We start from the raw sequence: 18,933 nt of genomic DNA on the forward strand, positions 1-18,933 counted from the left end.
CATCCTGATCGCCTCCAGTAACACATGTCAGGGAACTTCAATTCATCAAGAGGAGAGGGAGAGAGAGAGAGAGCGAGAGAGAGAGAGAGAGATCAGCATTTTGTGCAAAAAAACCCACTTGCACATACACACTGGACTCCCTCGCTTTCTCGTACACACACATACACACACACACAGACAATTTTCTGCCTCCCTCACGCTCCAGCGATCGCAGTCGCACTGGCTGCTGGCTTGCCTCCACACACACACACACACACACACACACACATGCATACATACTGAGTCAGACTCACACTTATTCTCTCTCACACACACTCTGAGTCACACACACTGCAGCAGACCTCACGCTCGCTCGCTCTCTCTCTCTCTCTCTCTCTCTCTCTCTCTCTCTCTCTCTCTCTCTCTCTCTCACTCTCTCTCTCTCTCTCTGCGCGTGCTCATCCCGCCTTCTTGCGAGCAGAAAACACTCGGGTCTCCATCGTACGGGACCGGCTGCTGCTTCCTTTGAAGCTCCATCTCTCTGCTCACTCTCTACCAATCATTCTCTCTCTTTCTTTCTTTTCTTTCTTTTTTACCCTCTCACTCACTCTCTCTCACTCTCTCTCTCTCTCTCTCTCTCTCTCTCTCTCTCTCTCTCTCTCTCTCTCTCTGTCTCTCTGCTCATCCCACCGCTCTCTCTACCTCGCCGCTCAGAGCAGGGTTGTGTATTGTCGGGGGTTTGTGTTGTCAGCTAGAGGAGGGAACATGCAGCATCCTGGAGGAACATGCGTGGCGTTACCCAACGTGGACGCCTGTCCTCAGCTGTCCTGTGCCGCCCTCACCTTCATGTATTTACAGCAGGTGAGTGAGTGTGTGTGTGTTTGTATGTGAGTGTGTATGTGTGCTTGCAATTTTGTCTACATGAATCTTCATCTTGTGTACATGCCATTGTCTGCTGCTGCTGCTGGACATGGGAAGTGGAGTGGAACAGAATGAGTGCGTGCTCATACTTTGAGGGCAAAATAAGAGAAACACAAAGAGTGTTTGGATGTGGAGCATCTGGAAATGCGTAGTGTCAGTTTGTGCCAGTTTGACAGGCATCAGTCCTTCTCGTCCTGCCATCATGCTGAACTGTGTACAGCTGATACTGGGGCTTTCCTCCAGTTCTTTCAGGATGAAGCAGGTGAAAGTCAGGAAAGATTCAGAAATGTTGACAGTTGGAGAGCAGGATGGATCAGGGCCATCCTGCTCTAGTTTGTTTACATCCTATGAAAAAGCGTAACATTTAGTACCATGTTAACAGTATGTGCCAGATATGACTTTTTTGTTTGTTGTTTTTCTTAAATACTTTTTCTTCCTACATCACATTGTTGCTAGGTTCAGAACTCCCAGTTTATTGTGTCTTGGTCAGTTGTGACTGTAATAGTGTGACTTTAATCACAAAAAGAAACTATTTGTAATTAAATGACAATGAGATAAGTTTCTGTTGGGGTGATGTCTAGGTTGAACTTTTAATTATTTTATTTTTTTTTGTAAAGCACCCACATTTTTCTTTTAATTAGTGATTCTCTCAGTAGGCTACTACAATATAAAAGATTTTATCTTTGAGACTTTTGTGAAGTTTTTTTAAAGGACTAATCAGCAATTTATTACAATTATTACTTTGGCCTTTTTGCAATTATTTATAATACATGCAGAAAGTGATAGGAAAGAGGGACGAAGAGAGAGGAGGCAACATGCAGCAAAGGCCCCAAGTTGGAATCAAACCTGGCTGCTGTGGTAAGGATACCACCTTAGTACATGGGGAGCACCCTCTATCAGCTACTGGAGCTCCCCATTATATGTGTATTATTGAAAATATACTTACATTATATACATATATATTTATCTGTGGAAACCTTAGTAATTAGTAATTTTGTTTTTCTAATCTGATCATACTTGTTCATGTCGGCTTGTTTTACTGCAGTGTTTATATTGTAGACAAAGTTTTAACAGCATGAAAAAAACATACATTACTTTGATTTAGTTGTCGTCAACTACTGAGTGACACTGAGTGTCAGTAGTTTAGTGTCCAGTGGTTGGGGTTTTGGCGCTGGGCGGTCTTTAATGAACTGGATTTAACCCTGTATATTCGAATTGAGTGCTGATGTTAGCGTCTCTCTTAAGAAACTGAAATAATCATTTCTTTATGATAATTTTTGATAAGGCTGATTTGATAATCACTGGACTCTGACTTATTTCTCCAAAGAATCAAAAATGAACTAAACCAAGAAATATTTTCAATACGAATGCAGAAGTCACTTTGCAATTTCATTTCAAGTTTAGATCGCACAATGACTTCAATTTGAAATGAAAAAAATGAGAGGTCAATTTTGTATTCATATATGGTAGTGTGATGCTGAGTGCACAGAAAATGGTTTGTCAGTGGTGGTGGTTTTTATTATACTCTAATTTTGGCAGTTATTCAGATATGGAAATTAAGAAAAGTAATGTGCAAAAAAAGGAATATTTTAATGTTTAAATCATTATTATTATTATTATTATTTCAAATGATGATGTTTACTGAACCATTTGCAATTCTCACTCTCACTATTTTCTGTGTGTATCAAGTGTGATACACCCAGCTTTTAAAGAAATGCATTTATCTTAGTTTTTTTATAGAATGAAAATGGGAAGTTTAAGCACATATATAAACACTACACACACACACACACACACACACACACACACACACACACACACACACACACACACACACATATTGTATGTGTACATACATATCTATTAATTTATTTAGCTGCTTATTTAACCTATTGCTTTTTTGTATCTTACCAATAATAATATATCACTAGTATCAAATATCACAACAATGCGCATACAAACATTTGTGGACAGTAACTTAGAGTATTGCAGCTTTTCTAACTAAAGATACAATATGATGATACGATACAATAAATTTACAGTACGATAAAATATGATATATGATATGATATGATACGATACCATGCGATGTGATACAACATGATACTATAAGACTTAATGTTCAGTTTACAGGTGGTACAGTCTGCTTCATACATACATTTAAAGGAATACAATTCAGTTTATTGTAGTTACGGTACTTATCCTTTACTCCCCTCTACTCACTGTATCTGCATATAACTTTAGAAATATGAGTTATTGCTATGTATCCATTCTCTTTTATCAGTTTTTTACAAAACTGTCAAATTTCAGTTTACTCTTGTCTTTTCACTTTATATTTTGTGGGATGGCTCTTTGGTGTTACCGCAAGTGTCACACAAAAAGTTGGATATATAACCTTTTATGGATACACCAATTTCCACTCTATGTGTCTTAAAAAGACATCATTCTAATATTTAGTTGGTGTCATTGTATAATTTAAATGAATGTGTGTGATAATGTAAAATATTAACTTATACTTACTATATATAAGTTTTTGTAATTTTGCAATGAAAAAATAGCAAAATGATTTTCTTTGTAAGCCATGTGAGTTGCAACATAGACTTAGACATAGGCTGTCGTGACTTGAATAAGAAACCTCTACTTCCTGTGCTTACTGATAATTGTCTAGAGGGCAATTAACATGTAGCACAATGTGTACAATAGGTTTGTCAGGTAATTATTGATTTTGTTGATGATTTAGAAATCTCAGAAACTTGTGTATCAAATATGATACAAATGGCGTTACAGGGTTGGATGATTTGATTTTAATATCAGCAAACACAAACTTCCATACAGTCTATGCTCTTCTGAATTTTTTATCCATATAACAAGCAAAATGTTGCACTTTTTTAATATAAGCATGAAGTAGTTTACACATGTGATGAGTTATTAAGGCTCAGACTTGAACTGTATAGAACTTGCATTATAATGAGTGGCTTTTTAAAAAGAATGCTCTTGTTTTGGGGAGAATGAAGATTAATGATCACAAGTTTATCATTTTTTCTCCCAGTGTTTTCCTCATGTTTTATTTACTGTCTCCCCTCCAAGTTTGTGTTCACATTTTGAGTGTGTGTGCAGCATATGTGTGTGTGTGTGTGTGTGTGTGTGTGTGTGTGTGTGTGTGTGTGTGTGTGTGTGTGTGTGTGTGTGTGTGTGTGGAATAATGAATACAGAAGCAGCATTTCTCTGCATAAAGAAGCTGTTGAATGGAAACAGGATCTTGTTTGCGGGAGCAGTGTTTACACCCTGCAGGCTGCTGCTACTGCTGCTGCTGCTGCTGTACGCTGTCCTCATGTTCCTCGATCATTACACAACCCACAGATCAATCAACAGCTGGGATGCGTCCCAGTAGATGGCGCTACACTGTTACACATCCATCACTGTGGGTTCCATATGGTCTCACACTGTTAGCAGGGACTCTGTCCTGTTACATAAAAACACCTGGACAAAAATGAGCTGGTTTGCATCTGCAGAGCCCGCGCAGTGGGGCAGCCAGGCCAGTATCATAATATGTTAAATAGAAATTTCACATCAGCCAATCAGATGATCACTTTATTTAATGTTAATTATTACATCTAAATTAGTCAAATACAAGCCACATTCTGAGGAAAAATATAAAGTTGTAAGAAATATTTATTACATAGATGTTGTGCATGTTACCTTCTCTTCAGAGAGTTCAGTTTAGAGAGATTTTGGTTTCAGCTAATGGGGAAAATAATATAAAATGTAACAACAACAACAAAACAATAATGATAATAATAAATATAATAATTTAAAAATGATCAAACATTCTTTACATAATTAATAGACAGAAGAAAACAAAACAAACAAACAAACAAGACAAAGTGTACTTGGAGTATTTTGCTTTTGAATGTGGTTAAGTAGAGATTTTCAGAGAGAGGGAGCAGCAGCTGGAAAGGCCCAGGTTTGGCACTAGGTCCTGGGTATGTTTAAGAGCCTGGCGTCCCTGGAACCTAGGATAGATGTGGACTAGTGGGGGAGATCAGTGAGGTGTGTACTGTCGAGAGAAGCTAAGTTATCAAGGGCCTTGTAGGTAGTGACGAGGATTTCATTGCTCTATTCAATTCAATTCAATTTTATTTATAAAGCCCAATATCACAAATCACAATTTGCTTTACAGCATATGACATCTCTCTGTCCTTTGGACCCTCACAGTGGATAAGAAAAAACTCCCCCAAAAAACCCTTTAGTAATATGGAATCAAACCTGATTGTGATCACAGCATGAAGAGTTTCTGCAGTAGAGAGTAACAGTTGACAGTGCATCAGGGTTATTATAGTTAACTTCAATTAAACTGACATGATAATAAAAACTAGACTTTGTCTAACCCCAAGCCTAACCCTACCTAACACCAACCCTACAAAAAATGACTAAAACAAAATAAAAATGATAGCCTACAGGAAATAGCTTTAGTTTTATTCTTTGTCAATTTCATTAAATTTGTCGACACAAGTATGAGGCATTGGTGCATTGGAACTGGGATGTTTACATGACTGTGAGTCAGTTGCCTGGGCAACATGTGTTTATATTGTCATAACTATTCCCAGCTTCTCAAGTTTTGCCCTTTACAAACAACCTTATGCTAAAACAAACAAACAAACAAAAGACAATTACAATGCCCTATGTATAAGCAGTCTCTGTGGGAAAGACATGATGGTTGACGGCCTATGTTGGTGCTAAAGCAACACAAGCAGTCACTCAGCTCTGGCTGCATAACTGGACTAAACCATTGTTTTGCCTATAAGGGGTGAGAGAGGCCTCAGAGAACCTCTAACATATTTTTATAAAGTTTGGTCATCCAACTGATTTATTTATGTAACTTATTCATGGCACTTATTATTAGAAATAAAAACAAAAGCAAACAAAACAAACATCTCATTCCAGGCTTTTTAAGGTGCCCTGGGTAATCAATCCCACTTTTACCTCCACTACAATATCCCTGCTGACACTAACAAAAACCAAACTAAAACAAAGAAAATGAAAATAATAAAAAACTAAACTGACATGAGCAAACCTACTCTGGAAACTCACTGAAGTTGAGTTTAAAACAAATATTTAAAATATCATAAAACTTAAATAAACTAATGTAAAAATACAAAGTATAATAACTCTGGTGTGGGTGGGAAGTGATGTTGCAGAAGGCTGTTTTGGTGATCAGATTTAATTATGGCTTCCACTGTTTAACAATAATATACAGTAATACATAATTTATTAATAAAGACAAAATAATTTAAGGTTTAAAGGGGTGATAATATAATGTAAAACATTTAGTAGTAAACACACAAATTCACAAAAGCAATTATGATAGTCTCAAGCCATAATTTGAATAGTTTATGTCACCTCCATTATTACTGTATTCCTTCCTATTGAGTGCAGATTAGGCTTCTTATTGTGTCTTTCCCCTTGATGGGGAAATGTTTAAGAGATGGGGTAAGAAAAGTATGAGTATTTACAGTATGATCTATACAATATATATTCCCATGTATTCAAATGCCCTGTGAATATATTTATGCAAGAAAGGAAAACATAGTAAGTAAATAATCTCGAACTGAGAAGGTAGCCAGTGAATATAACGGCACAAAGTGAGTGCTTTCGTGGAAGAAGCAGTATGGGTCGCTTTCTGAATGTGGCTACACACTCGCCTCTGGCTGAGGCTGCGTTCTTATACAACATTGCCGCAGTGGTTCTTTGCTCTTACACAAGTTTACGACTGTGTGGTACATGTGATGTCTGAGTGACGGGCCTGCTCTGTGAGGCTCAGTGTAGCTAGAGTAGACACTGTCTGAGAGCTGCTGGTTGGATTCTGTTATAAGTTTTAATGTCAGGCAGAGCAGTTGTTACCTCCATAGTTTGGGGCGCAATAACCTGTAATAACTGTTTTACCTGTGATCCTGTATGAATATCATGCCACATGATTAACATCACACTCTTTTCATGCAGCTCAGTTTGTTAAAGGTCAGACATAAGTAGTTGTAATAGTAATAGTTCATTTCCTGCATTCTGGTGAATTTTAATGCATCACTTATGGTAGAAATGTCTATATATGTAAAGGAAAGCACAAACCCAGACAGCAGGTCACAATAAATAAAAAAGTAATATAATGGAAAATAATGCAGTGAGACATTCTTAATTGCTTTTAAATATTTATTCTCCTGTTATTCAACTTTTTCTATTTAATGTTATCTCGATGGAGTCAGCACACATGTAGGCATGATTTACCTACCTCTTTTGTTTGGGGAAGTAACCTCTTTAAAGGAACAGTGTGTAAGATTTAGGGGGGATTTAGGGACATCTAGTAGTGAGGATTGCAAATTGCAACCAACAGTTATCTGTAGAAGACTCTTCCTTTCCAAAAAAAACAGACCAGGTGATTTAAACTTAAAAAAAAAAAACAATGAATAAATCAGTTTAACATTACAAATCAGTGTTTCTCCAACGCTGTTCAGCTCGTCTGCGTCGACGTGTTGCTAGCCCACCACCTGCTAATGTGTGCTCACCTTTTTACTCTGATAACTTTATGTGTGCTCACCTTATTTTTGATCCAGACATTCAGGAGGTTTTTACTCAGAGCAAAATTACCCGCAGAGGTCTCTTCCTCTTTAAAGAAAACAGACATGGGGATTTAAACCAGTAAAAATACCGAATAGAACAGTTTCACAATAAAAAGAAAATAAATGTTTTTCTGTCACTCTCATCGCAGCAGGGTGGCTGGCAACCGTGGACATCACAAACATGCAAATGGCCCCATCCAGAGCCTGTGTTTAGTCCTGGGCTACTGTAGAAACATGGCAGTGCAACATGGCTATCTCCAAAAACAAAGACCCACTCCCTTAGTAGATATAAACGGCTCTTTCTAAGGTAGCAAAAATGCAATATTTCTTATTTTCAGGTGAAATACACACAAAAAATATACTTATTATATTATATTACATTTCTGCAATATTTCGCCCTAAATCCAACACACTGGGCCTTTAAATGTGCAAGTGGCACCTATCTATGTCAACCACTCATTTTTTTATTTTATTTTTTTACCTATTTTATAAACTGCTGTACTTTAATAGGTCATACTGTATGTGATGACTTGATCACAGACAGAAAATGGAAAACGTGTACAAGAAGAAACTGTGTCAATAATTTGTTACTGTTCACCATACTGACATTTTTGGGCCATTTTTAGAATCAGTAGGCTATGTTTCTTTCTTTACTCTTTTTTTTAAGCTTATGATGCCTATTTGGGACAATACACATTTGTGTATTCTATAGTTAAATTGCATTGTATGTTGCCTTATTGTGCAAGAAAACCTGTCTCGAAGAAAAAATTTAGGCATGTGTGTTTTAAATCACATTTTCTATGTAGTGAATTAAAATCAAAGCAAACATGGTTCTCAGACATTTCACATTTAAAATAAGTCCTAAATTTCTTTCTATTTTATTCTAAATGGGTCTTAACTAATGTTGAATTCCACTCTGTACTATGTGCAGGAAGCAGAGTAAAGTTGTAGTGCCATTAAGGATGTTAATGCTCATGCTCAACATTTTAAATGTCATTTCCCTCTCACACCTGTACAAATGCCAACACCATAAATAAATGATGATAATGGAAGTTGCAATAACACAAGCTTCCTCATATTAAAACAGTAAAGTGAAATACATTTTATTAGCTGCTGTAAACATCACATTTGCTTCCACCTTGCAATGAATTAAACTTTCTATTTATTAGTGTTTGCAGACAGAATATATGGAGTTGGTGAGCATGCCGTGTGTTTTTATGACCCAGTTTTCGAGCACATCGGCATTGTGGGCCTTCTGCCGTCGCATCTAGAACGTTGAGAGAGAGGGGAAGAAAATGCGAGGGAGCGAGTAAGAAGAAATGAAAGTGTGACCGAGCAAAAGCCCGAAGCAGAGGAATATTTTAACGGTGCTCCGGGATGAAAGAGCTAAATGACGAGCTGAGAAAATGGCTTCTGCAATCTGACAATTTGTCATTAAGCAACTTTCCTCCATTAGTCTCATTCCTTTATCCAGCTCTTTCATCCCTCGCTACACGCTGTGAGAGTGTGTGTGTGTGGGTGAGAGAGAGAGCTTTTGTTTTCAGATTGCAATGTTCGAGTATTCCAGATTGTGCTAATGTGTTGGGATGTTATGCCAGAGCATTGTGTGTGTGTGTGTGTGTGTGTGTGTGTGTGTGTTCCTTGCCTACATAGGGAATCTGGGTCTCTGAAGCTATATATAGTCGAGCCATGTAAGACATTTTGAATACATCTGAAGGCCTTTGGGGATTCTGTATGTGCATGTGTGTGTGTGGATATATTTTCAGACAGCGCCGCATTTTAATTATTTTTTGATGTACATTTGGATTCATCCCTCGATGATTTCTCAATTTATTTCAACACATACATTTCATGTTTTTTGTTCTTTCTAAAGAGCCCAGTAGTCCCTCGCAGAAGCTTGTGAAAGAGTGGACTCATTATGTACACACAGTCGATGCAGTCAGTCTTTAATCATGTACACATCATGGTCCCCTGCTCATGTGTGTGTGTATCAGTGTTGTTGGAGAAAATCAATTCTGGGTATATGCTCTCAGCCAACAGCAGAGAAAAGACCAAAACATGCATGAGAAAAACTCAAGGCAGTAATTATAATATATATTAGGGGGGGAACACATCTCTATAACAGGCAACCAGCACTGCCATCCAAATTAATTATTAGCGCATGTAATCATAATCAGAATTATAAATACACATAAACAATTGCCATTTTTATTACGACTGGCTATTACACTCATTCTTGAGAATTAGGACAAAACCTTGCATTTTGAGTTTTTTGGGTTTTTTTTGTTTAATTAATTTTTAAAATTTCTACTCTTCACTGAGGCTGGAGAAATATATTTTAAAGTATCAAAGTCTTGAATATTAAACCTTCTACTGGGCCAACCTCCCAGTGGTATACTTTTTCTTGAATAGCATACATAATGAATATCATAGGTAAGCTTTGACAGAGTTGACGTCCTTTGTTGGAAAAAAAAGGTTTATGTGTATTAATTTTACTGCAGTCCGAATGATTAGACATTTTTTCTCAAATTGGCTACTATAAATTTTTAAAACTATAAATCTTATTTAGTTTGGATTTTGAAGGGCTACAGAGTTGACCTGTTATGGTTGCGATACATCCAATAGCAATGTTATGTAAAGCGTAAAGCTTACCAGTACTTAAACGAATTCCTGCCTTTTTGGAAACCAGAAAGTGAGACAGGAGTCCTTAGTCCCTGATCAAACAAAAAGCATTTTGGAGGTTGTAAAAACACGAGGCGCACTGCACTGCCCTTTTTTTTTCTTCTTTCTTTTCAATTTCAGACTCCAAGGGACCCACAAGGCTACAGTTTCACTGTGGGATAGTTACTTTGTGCTAATTTAATTGCAATTTTGTTTGTTGTGTGTGTGTATACACCATTACACCATTATAGGGTAACTTTGGTGTTTTTCAGCCTGAACCCTATTTTCTCATGTTTTTGTGTCCATAATACTAATGACTACAACATTTTGTGAAATTGATCGAGTATTAAGTGAGAGTGCTACAGCTGACAGCAGCGAAACAGGCTGCAGTGTAACCACTTGGGGGGACTGTGTACCATCAATGTATATCCACTAAAAGAGTTTGGTTTTGCCACTGATGGGCTCAGATTGGTATTGTAAATGTCTGACAACATTAATGAAAGGATCCTTACAGAGACAGACCTTTTTATTAAAAGAGTAAGATTTGTTTAATCAGACACATGCCTCAAAATCACCAATGCCAAACCCACCAAACTCTATTTAAAAATACTGTAAATTTATCATTGTAAAACACACTTCATTCAAAGTCCACAAAAACAAAATAAATCTCATAAAAGCCATCTTGGTTCGTCTTTCCGCTGTCTCAACAGTCACTTACTCTGGTTTGGTTTAATTAAACCCTTAATTCACCCAGTAAGATGTGAAAACGTGTCTCTATTCATGCTAAACTTACTGCTTATTTAAATGGAGTCCGGTGGGTTTGGCGATGGCAAATTCAGGGCTGTTTTGGGTCAATCCAAAAGGATCCTACTCTTTAACACAAAGGCCTATATCTGTCAGAATCCTTTCCATAATGTTCTCAGACACTTAAGTAACCCTTTAACAGACCGGTTTTACATTTTCAACGACTGGGCTGTCACAGTGAAAGAATTTTCCCTGCAGTTATTAAGGGTGGTTCAACAGCGCAGTATGCAGTATTACAGCCATTTTTTGTTGTTTTTGCAAATTACTTTATCTATCCTAATTTCAGTGCTTTATAAGCTTTAGTGGATATATTGTTGCTTTTTAAATGATGAAGATGACAAACTGCGCACACTACGCGGCAGTACACCGTAAATACTTGTTTACTCTTAAATGCAGAGCACAGACAGGCAAGCAGGAGCAATGAGGGTTGCAGCGTTCTTTTCCTTTTTTTTCAGCTGAGGCACTTTGGTTGTGTCTGGTTGCTATGATACAAACTATCTGTGGAAGTGAACCTGTCAGCACAAGGTAGAGTATTTGCTCTGGATGAAGAGAAGGTTGAGGCACATAGGGAGAGAGGATGGACCCACTGCTCTGTGTGGGTTCAGTATAAGTTGTTCCTCCACTGTGGCGGTTGGTCTTTGTGGTATTCGTCCCACCACTCCAACACTGATTAGACGGCTGGGTGAAAAGTGAGGGCAATGAGCGGCTGCAGCATTTCAACTTAAGTGATATATTTTTCAACTCTTGACGACCAAAAAAAAAAACATGCAGCGCTTAGCATAGAATAGATGCTCAGTGTCTCGTCATGCTGCTGACATTTGTAGAATTGTGTAAATACATGGCACTCCCAAAAACCATGAGTATAGGGGTGGTGGCAGTTGCTCGCCATCCCCTGTGGTTGGCTTTTCAGTAGTGTGGTTAGGCAACATTACAATTATCGCAACAGTCCTAGAAAGCTATATAATTACCATCTGCTTCCACCTTCTGTTTCTTCAAGTCATTTCTTAAAACATGCAGCCATATTTTAGCATAATTATATTAAGATATATTTCAAATATTTTTTTGAAATTTCTCAATCAACTGTTTAGGTGATAAACCCATCTTAAAGTGTAGTGCTTTGCCTGCTAAAACATGCCTGCATTGGTACGTTATGATTTTGCTCATGAAACAGTCTTTCAGCCTGGCACTAATTTCCATTGCAAAGATATACATTCCCTCTGAGAAGTTACGTTGGATTGGTTAGCAGGACTGATGTCCCATCTTTGACTGACCCTGATTGGACAGACTCTGAAAACACTGTAGCTACTGTAGTAAGGATGACCATATTTGTCAGTTTGTCTATATACCTGCAAGACAGTGCTTAAATTTGTCACACATGTAGATCCATCCACTGCATCGCTCACTTACTCCTCCAATAGTGCTCCAAAACATTCCATTCATGGCCGCAGAAACACTGCTGTGCATTACATAGTTTTGCATGTGAAAAACCAGCAGTTGCCATGTAATGATATGCAGTGATGTAGCAGCAGGGTCCCCTCTTCTTATCTTTTCCGTGTCTTGCCCATGTGGCTGGGGCATCCCCGGTTCAGGTTCAACCAGGGACCTTTGCTTCTTTTTATCTCTCTGCTTTCCTTTCATTGACCCACGAGTACATAGCGCTACTCAGCAATCTGTATGCTGCTGTGTATTTTTTTTATATTCTTCTGTGTTTTCATAATATTTTGATGTACCATTCTCTAACTGAAGGGCTTTTTCATCATGTTTTTCTTTTTTCTTTTTCCTCCTTAAGCTATTCAACACAGCCAGCCGGTCATGGAACAAGTGGCTTTTCAGCCAGTCTCTTCACTGCAAGTGGGCTGTGTATGCTTTTCACAGAGCTGCGTGTTGTTGTAGGGGGAAGTGAGCCCTTGTTGAGAGGCAGCTCTTGTTCAAAGAGCAGATTAAAAGTACTATCATCAGACCTGTAGAGAGACAGAGCCAGAGTGCTGGGTAAGAGACAGGAAGATAGTGTCTGTTACAATTTGCAGCAAAACTAGAAAGAAGCTGTGAACACCGCTCTCTTTTTAGGATTCCTTCTCTCGAACTGAATACCATTTATCTGTCGTACTGTTAGTTCCATTCTTTAGTGGAGTGAGGAGACAACACAGTGTAGAGCAGGGATACTCAACCTGCTTTGTCTGAGGGCTACTTCTGCAAGATGACAGGAGGTCAGTTAAAATCAAATATTGATAATTTTTATCAGATAAAATGAAAATATCAAAATGCCCTTAATTTAACTTTTTTTTCTTTTTTTTTTCTTATTTTCAAATTAACTGACCGATGAACTTTACAATAAATTTGATTAAATTTATTTGGCATAAGGATTGACATTTGGCCTAGGCTATATGACAGATGAATCAGCTATTTTACTGCATTTAAAAGCCACATTTGCAACTATTGAATGCATTAGTTGCAAATGCTTTGGTTACTTTGGATCCTCCCTTGGCATTTTCTTTTTTAATAAACAGGATCTATTTGCTTTGTTTGGTTTAATACTAAAACATAGGGAAAACATCAAGCAACTTGGCAAGAAAGGCCCCACAGATTGCACGAAATTAGTAAACTTAGAAAAGAAGCTATATGGAAAAATGTCCAGAAAACTATACTTTTAATTATCACAATTGAAAAATATGTCACAGAATTATTAATATTTTTAAGCACATTTTTTCCAAGTTATTTCTTTTTTTTTACTTTTGTTTTTGCCTTTTTCATTTTCAAATTTAAATTTGTTTGCTAATTTTTGTTTCATTTTTTTTCTCAAGATGCTCATTGCCTTCTTCCCATATTTTTAAATGAAATCAAGCCAACTAACTCAGGTTTTAATGGGTCAATGGATATGTCTTCTCAAACAAATAGAATTCACACCTTCTATACAGTACATATATACATATACATAGAGGGAAAAAAGTGTGTCATATGAAGTTAGTATAATTTAAGATCAGCATCACGCATAACTGACTTGTTCTATCAATGGTGAAAGAGAAACATTAAACATGTTGACTGTGGCATCATAAATGTTACTAATATGTTAAAAGACTATTGGAATTTTGTTTTTGCGTCATCAAACCTATGAAAAGATCTAAAACAACAATGGATTGATCCTGTAAGCAAGTATATTCTCTCTGATCAAATCCTAATATGACTTATCCCTCTGTGTCACTGGGCTGTGTAATTTTTGCTAAGAAACAACAGTGGTTGGCTCTGTTGGAAAAGTATTCATGTCACATTAAAAATGTGCTGCACACAGCAACCACAGGACTGCCATTACTCAAAGATAATTAACATGCTTTGATACTTTACGCTACATTCTTTCAGTAGCTCGATCTCAGACAAATCAGGCTACAGTATTATCACAGCTAATACATATTACATTTTATTATTTGGAATTCAGGGCTAAGGTGAAAATATTAATGTGCTAATGCCCACCTGCTGTAACATTTGTTTAATCAGCAGATTAAACAAATGTTACAGCAGGTCTTTGTTCAGAAAAAGAGACATTATGGAATATGCAACATTTTGTTGCCTTGCAATAATTTTGGCAAATTCCACTTGCATTAAGATTTAAATTTCAAATAAAATTAGGGTACACCATTTTAAAATCTTGCTAGAGGATATTGGTCGGTTTAGATTGGTATTTCATCTTTATAACATTGCTTGTTTTTGTGTATAGAATTAAATATATACATGGCGGTTTTGTGCAGAGAAATCTGAAATGGCATGCAGCAATTTTATATTTAGTTAGAGATTTATTCGTCTAAATACCACGTGCGTGTATGTGTCACTGATATGACTGAATGAGTGTGCATGCCGTGTTCTGAGGTGCTGTGTCATTTGCTGAACATGCCCATTTCTTCTCTCTCCCTCTCTCTCTCTCTCTGTCTCTCTCACACACACACACACACACACACACAGTCACACACAGTCACACACACAGTCACACACAGTCCACGGTTGTGTTCATGTAACGACATGCCAGCGCTGCACGGATGAATGGAGTGGAAGATGGAAAGAGAGAGAGAGAGAGCGGGGGAAGAGAGAGAGAGCGATGAAAGGAAAGGATGAAGAAAGGGGATTAGAAAAGAGGATGGAGAAGTAGGCCAAAGGCAACTAACTTCAGTCTTCTCTTTTCAAAAATGTATTTCCACACGCTGTATAAAGAAGCAGGTAGACAGCTGTGGAGAGGCCACGGTGTCACTGCACTGGATGCTGCTGTCAACACACTAAAAGACACTTTACATGACAAATTACATGTTACAATTAATTGCACACATTTCTCTACTGTATACTGAGCACACTACTACAAATCTCTTTTTACAGTTACAAGTATCAATGGGCAGCCCAGCACAAGCAAAAACACTTCTTATGAGCAGGCCCATAAGGAATCGACACCTGCAGAACTCTGTCATGTTGTCAGTGTCTCTTCCACCTCCTTTTGCTTGTGTGCGACAGTCTTGTGTTTTATTCAGTTAGCATTAAAATTCAAATCAAAGTTAGTGGTGTAGTGAGAAGAAATGTCAAAAATAAGCCTTACTGTAAATAGATTGTTGATAGACTGGCAAATTAATTTTTGTTCTCTCTGCTCCATATTGAACTTTCCATTTTAATGGCCATGTGTCCCACATTTTGTTAATTTAATTCTCCAACAAATGTTTACATTTTTTTCTTGAAGTATATGATGAAATAAAATTTCAGATTAAAAGTTTCTACTAAGTAGTTCTTTTAGACTGCTTTAGGTTTTAATGTATTGTGTGAGCTTATGTTTTCATACATGAATATTGCATGAATATACATGGGGCATGGACCCGGCACTAAAGCGGGACTTATTTTTATACCTTATTTTATTACGCTGTCCTCTGAGTAGGCTCTGGGTAGATGTGTACCCTTGCCGTAGCCTGACGTGCACTTCCCCAGGAATGTATCTACATGTTGCAGCAACATAGACCTCCTGTCTATTTTTGTAAACTGAAAAGCATTTCCCTCAATGGAAAATAAGGTTTATTTACTTTTATTCCATAGATAAGAAACTATGAAATGCAAAGACAATAAAGTCCACCACACAATAGCATTTAAAGTCTTGTGTGTAATTTATCCTGGCCTTATTTGAATACAGAAAAAAGTCCATAAGCTGCTAATTTATCTAGTATGGAATGTCATAGGCTTATGCCAATAATGTTAGTATGTTGCATATGTGGTTAAATATGTCTAGAATAAGACAACTGTTTTGATGGTGAACCTCATCAGTTTTAATGCAGCCAAAATTTGTAATGGTACCTTTGTTAAATGTTGCTGTTGTTCCTGTCTTACATGAGTACAGGAAATGTTCCCTAGCTGCTAAGGTAATTTATCAAATGGAAATGTAAAGGGCTTTTACTAATAGTGTTAATGTGTTGTATATGTGTGGGAAAAGTATCTAGTTCAAGACAACTGTTTTGTCTGTTAACCTTGTGAGTTGTAATAGAGCCAAATTATGTAAAGTCACCTTTGTTAAATGTTACTGTTGATCCTGGCTTCATTCATTCTGCTCGGCAAATTTGTACAAAACAAAATGTCATAGGCTTATGCTAATAGTGTTAGCATGTTGTATGTTGGTAAACTTGTCTAATGTAAGACAATAGTTTTGTTGGTAATGCTGGTTAGTTAGTTATAAGAGGGACTGATTTTGTAATGTTACCTTTGTTAAATGTTGCCGTTGTTCCTGGCTATATGTGAGTACAAAATAAGTGTGCTAGGCTAATTTATGCAATGTAACATGTCATAGGCATGCTAATAACATAGCGTGTTACATACCTGTGGAAAATGTGTCTAGTATAAGCAAATACTTTTGTTGGAGCTGAATTTTGTACTTTTATTTAATGTTGCTTTTAAGCCACATTTTAGACTGTGTGTGTTTTAAGTGTGTTAGTTTAATCATAAAACTTAACTTCAATCACAGAAACTCAACATAGTGGAATAGAAAAACCCACTGCCATCTAGTGTGCATGCAATTGCAGAGCGACGCAAACACAGCACCACACAAGTATGAATGCCCATAATGGCTTAGGCCACTTGTGTAGGCTACAGCATAGGCCTTATATATAATAAGCATACATACAACCATAAATCAGCCTTGAAGCTGCTACTCAGATCTCATCTCTTTTTTTATGTCTCATCTCCTTTTGTTTTTTTCTACACATGACTACACGCCCCTCCAACAGGTAAAAACTACATAGACACATGCAAAAAATGAGTACAGTCTGTTTAAAACTGATTAAAATAAATACCTTGCACCAGAGGCAATGCGACACAGCAGAGCAACCTTGTGGGTGTTTTTGCAGTTCACATTAAAATAAATCAATCAAATCAATGCCTCTATGATCCTGTACTAAAAACAAACCAGTTGGATGATTTAGTAATATTAAGTCTATGCTTCCAAACCCTGCATTACCAACTGCTTTGTTACTTGGTAAAACTTAATATGCACACAGCAACCACATACTACTAAAACAGTCTGTGTAGCAGATAAAACCCTGCTCAGTCCCGCCCACGTGATGTGTCACATCCCTGCCCCGTGTATTGTGGCCAAAACTCTACCAGAACACGACAAACTCCATCCTCCTAAACGATCATAAGATTAAATCAACGCAACTTGAACATTAGACCTTTAATGACGGTAGGATTTACTGCAGGACTGTTGTATCAGACTGCATTCATTTCTACTGCCTAAAGAGTTGTGAGTAATAGCACTGCCTTGAGCTGGCCTTAACACACCTATATATTGTTGTATCAGATTGGTTAGGCTTGGTGTTTTGGGATGTAGACATAGGTAGATTTAAGGTGAGAAACTGCTTAGTTTGAATCATATGATTCTGGAATGGGTTCACAGGCAGGTGTGCTGGTTAAGCTTGCTGCTAGGTCAACACAAACAAACACACTGTAGCTTGTTTTCATTTTTATTGCAGTTGCAGTTATCCCACAACTCAGTTACAAGTGTAATTTTGTATCACATCTCTCTCTCTCTCTCTCTCTCTCTCTCTCTCTCTCTCTCTCTCTCTCTCTCTCTCTCTCTGTCTGTGTGTGTGTACTCAACTGTATTATTTTTGGTTGAATGCCGAAAATCCAGCTACCTGCATTTATAAAATATGACGCCTGCACATTCCCCATCCCCCACCTTCCTCTGGGGTCTTCTAATATGTGGGTCAGAGTTAAAAAAGCATATGCACACACACGCACACACACACACACACACACACACACACACACACACACACACACTAGGAGGTTGGGGATCATGAAAGAATAATAATAATGTAGTTTGGTGTGTGTGTGTGTGTGTGTGTAAGTGTGGGCACGCACGCTAACATGTGTTTCCAGATGTATAAGGGGGTTTTCCTCCCGATTTGTCAGAACATCTCATGTCGACTGCATTTTGTGTGTGTGTGTGTGTGTGTGTGTGTGTGTGTGTGTTACTTTGCTGTGTTTTCTTCCTCCACTGATTAGAACTGAATTGAAATAGACATCGAGGAAATGAAATGCTGCATTGGTTACTTTGACATTTTGTAATTTACTTTCTGTATTAGGCATTATAAAGTTTGGAATTAAGATGTGTATTTATTTCATGATTTTTTAATCAAGTATACATTGTGAGTGTTTTAAAGGGATTTTCTTGGCTCAAAATGAAGTTGAGTTCTAAAAATTGATTTATAATTGAATAACTGAAAATAAACAATAGTTATCAATACATTGCGGCCTAATTGTTACAAGGTGAGTGGTATCTATAATGAGAATTTCTGGATATGAAATGTTCATCTGCAATTTTCTGTTATGATCCCAGTAATATATGTACTGTGCTATAAGACAATCTATCCTTTTTATGTAATGTATTTTAATTAATTTACATTCTACTTTAAATCACTAGGTTTTATCGGTATATGTGTCAGTC

General features: G+C 37.3%; 1 protein-coding gene across 2 annotated transcripts in view; it reads left to right on the forward strand.

Moving 5' to 3' along the window:
• Nucleotides 1–500: 500 nt before the first annotated feature.
• The window catches only part of rbfox1 (RNA binding fox-1 homolog 1), a 225,098-nt gene continuing 206,665 nt past the window's right edge, over nucleotides 501–18,933 (forward strand). For both annotated transcript variants that reach the window (XM_050068719.1, XM_050068722.1), the window contains exon 1: nucleotides 501–840. In XM_050068719.1, the coding sequence (XP_049924676.1) occupies nucleotides 745–840 (96 nt within the window). In that variant the 5' untranslated portion in view covers nucleotides 501–744. The remainder of the gene's footprint in view (nucleotides 841–18,933) is intronic.

The sequence above is a fragment of the Epinephelus moara genome, chromosome 18 (genome assembly GCF_006386435.1).
Source record: "Epinephelus moara isolate mb chromosome 18, YSFRI_EMoa_1.0, whole genome shotgun sequence".
Taxonomy (NCBI): Eukaryota; Metazoa; Chordata; class Actinopteri; order Perciformes; family Serranidae; genus Epinephelus; species Epinephelus moara.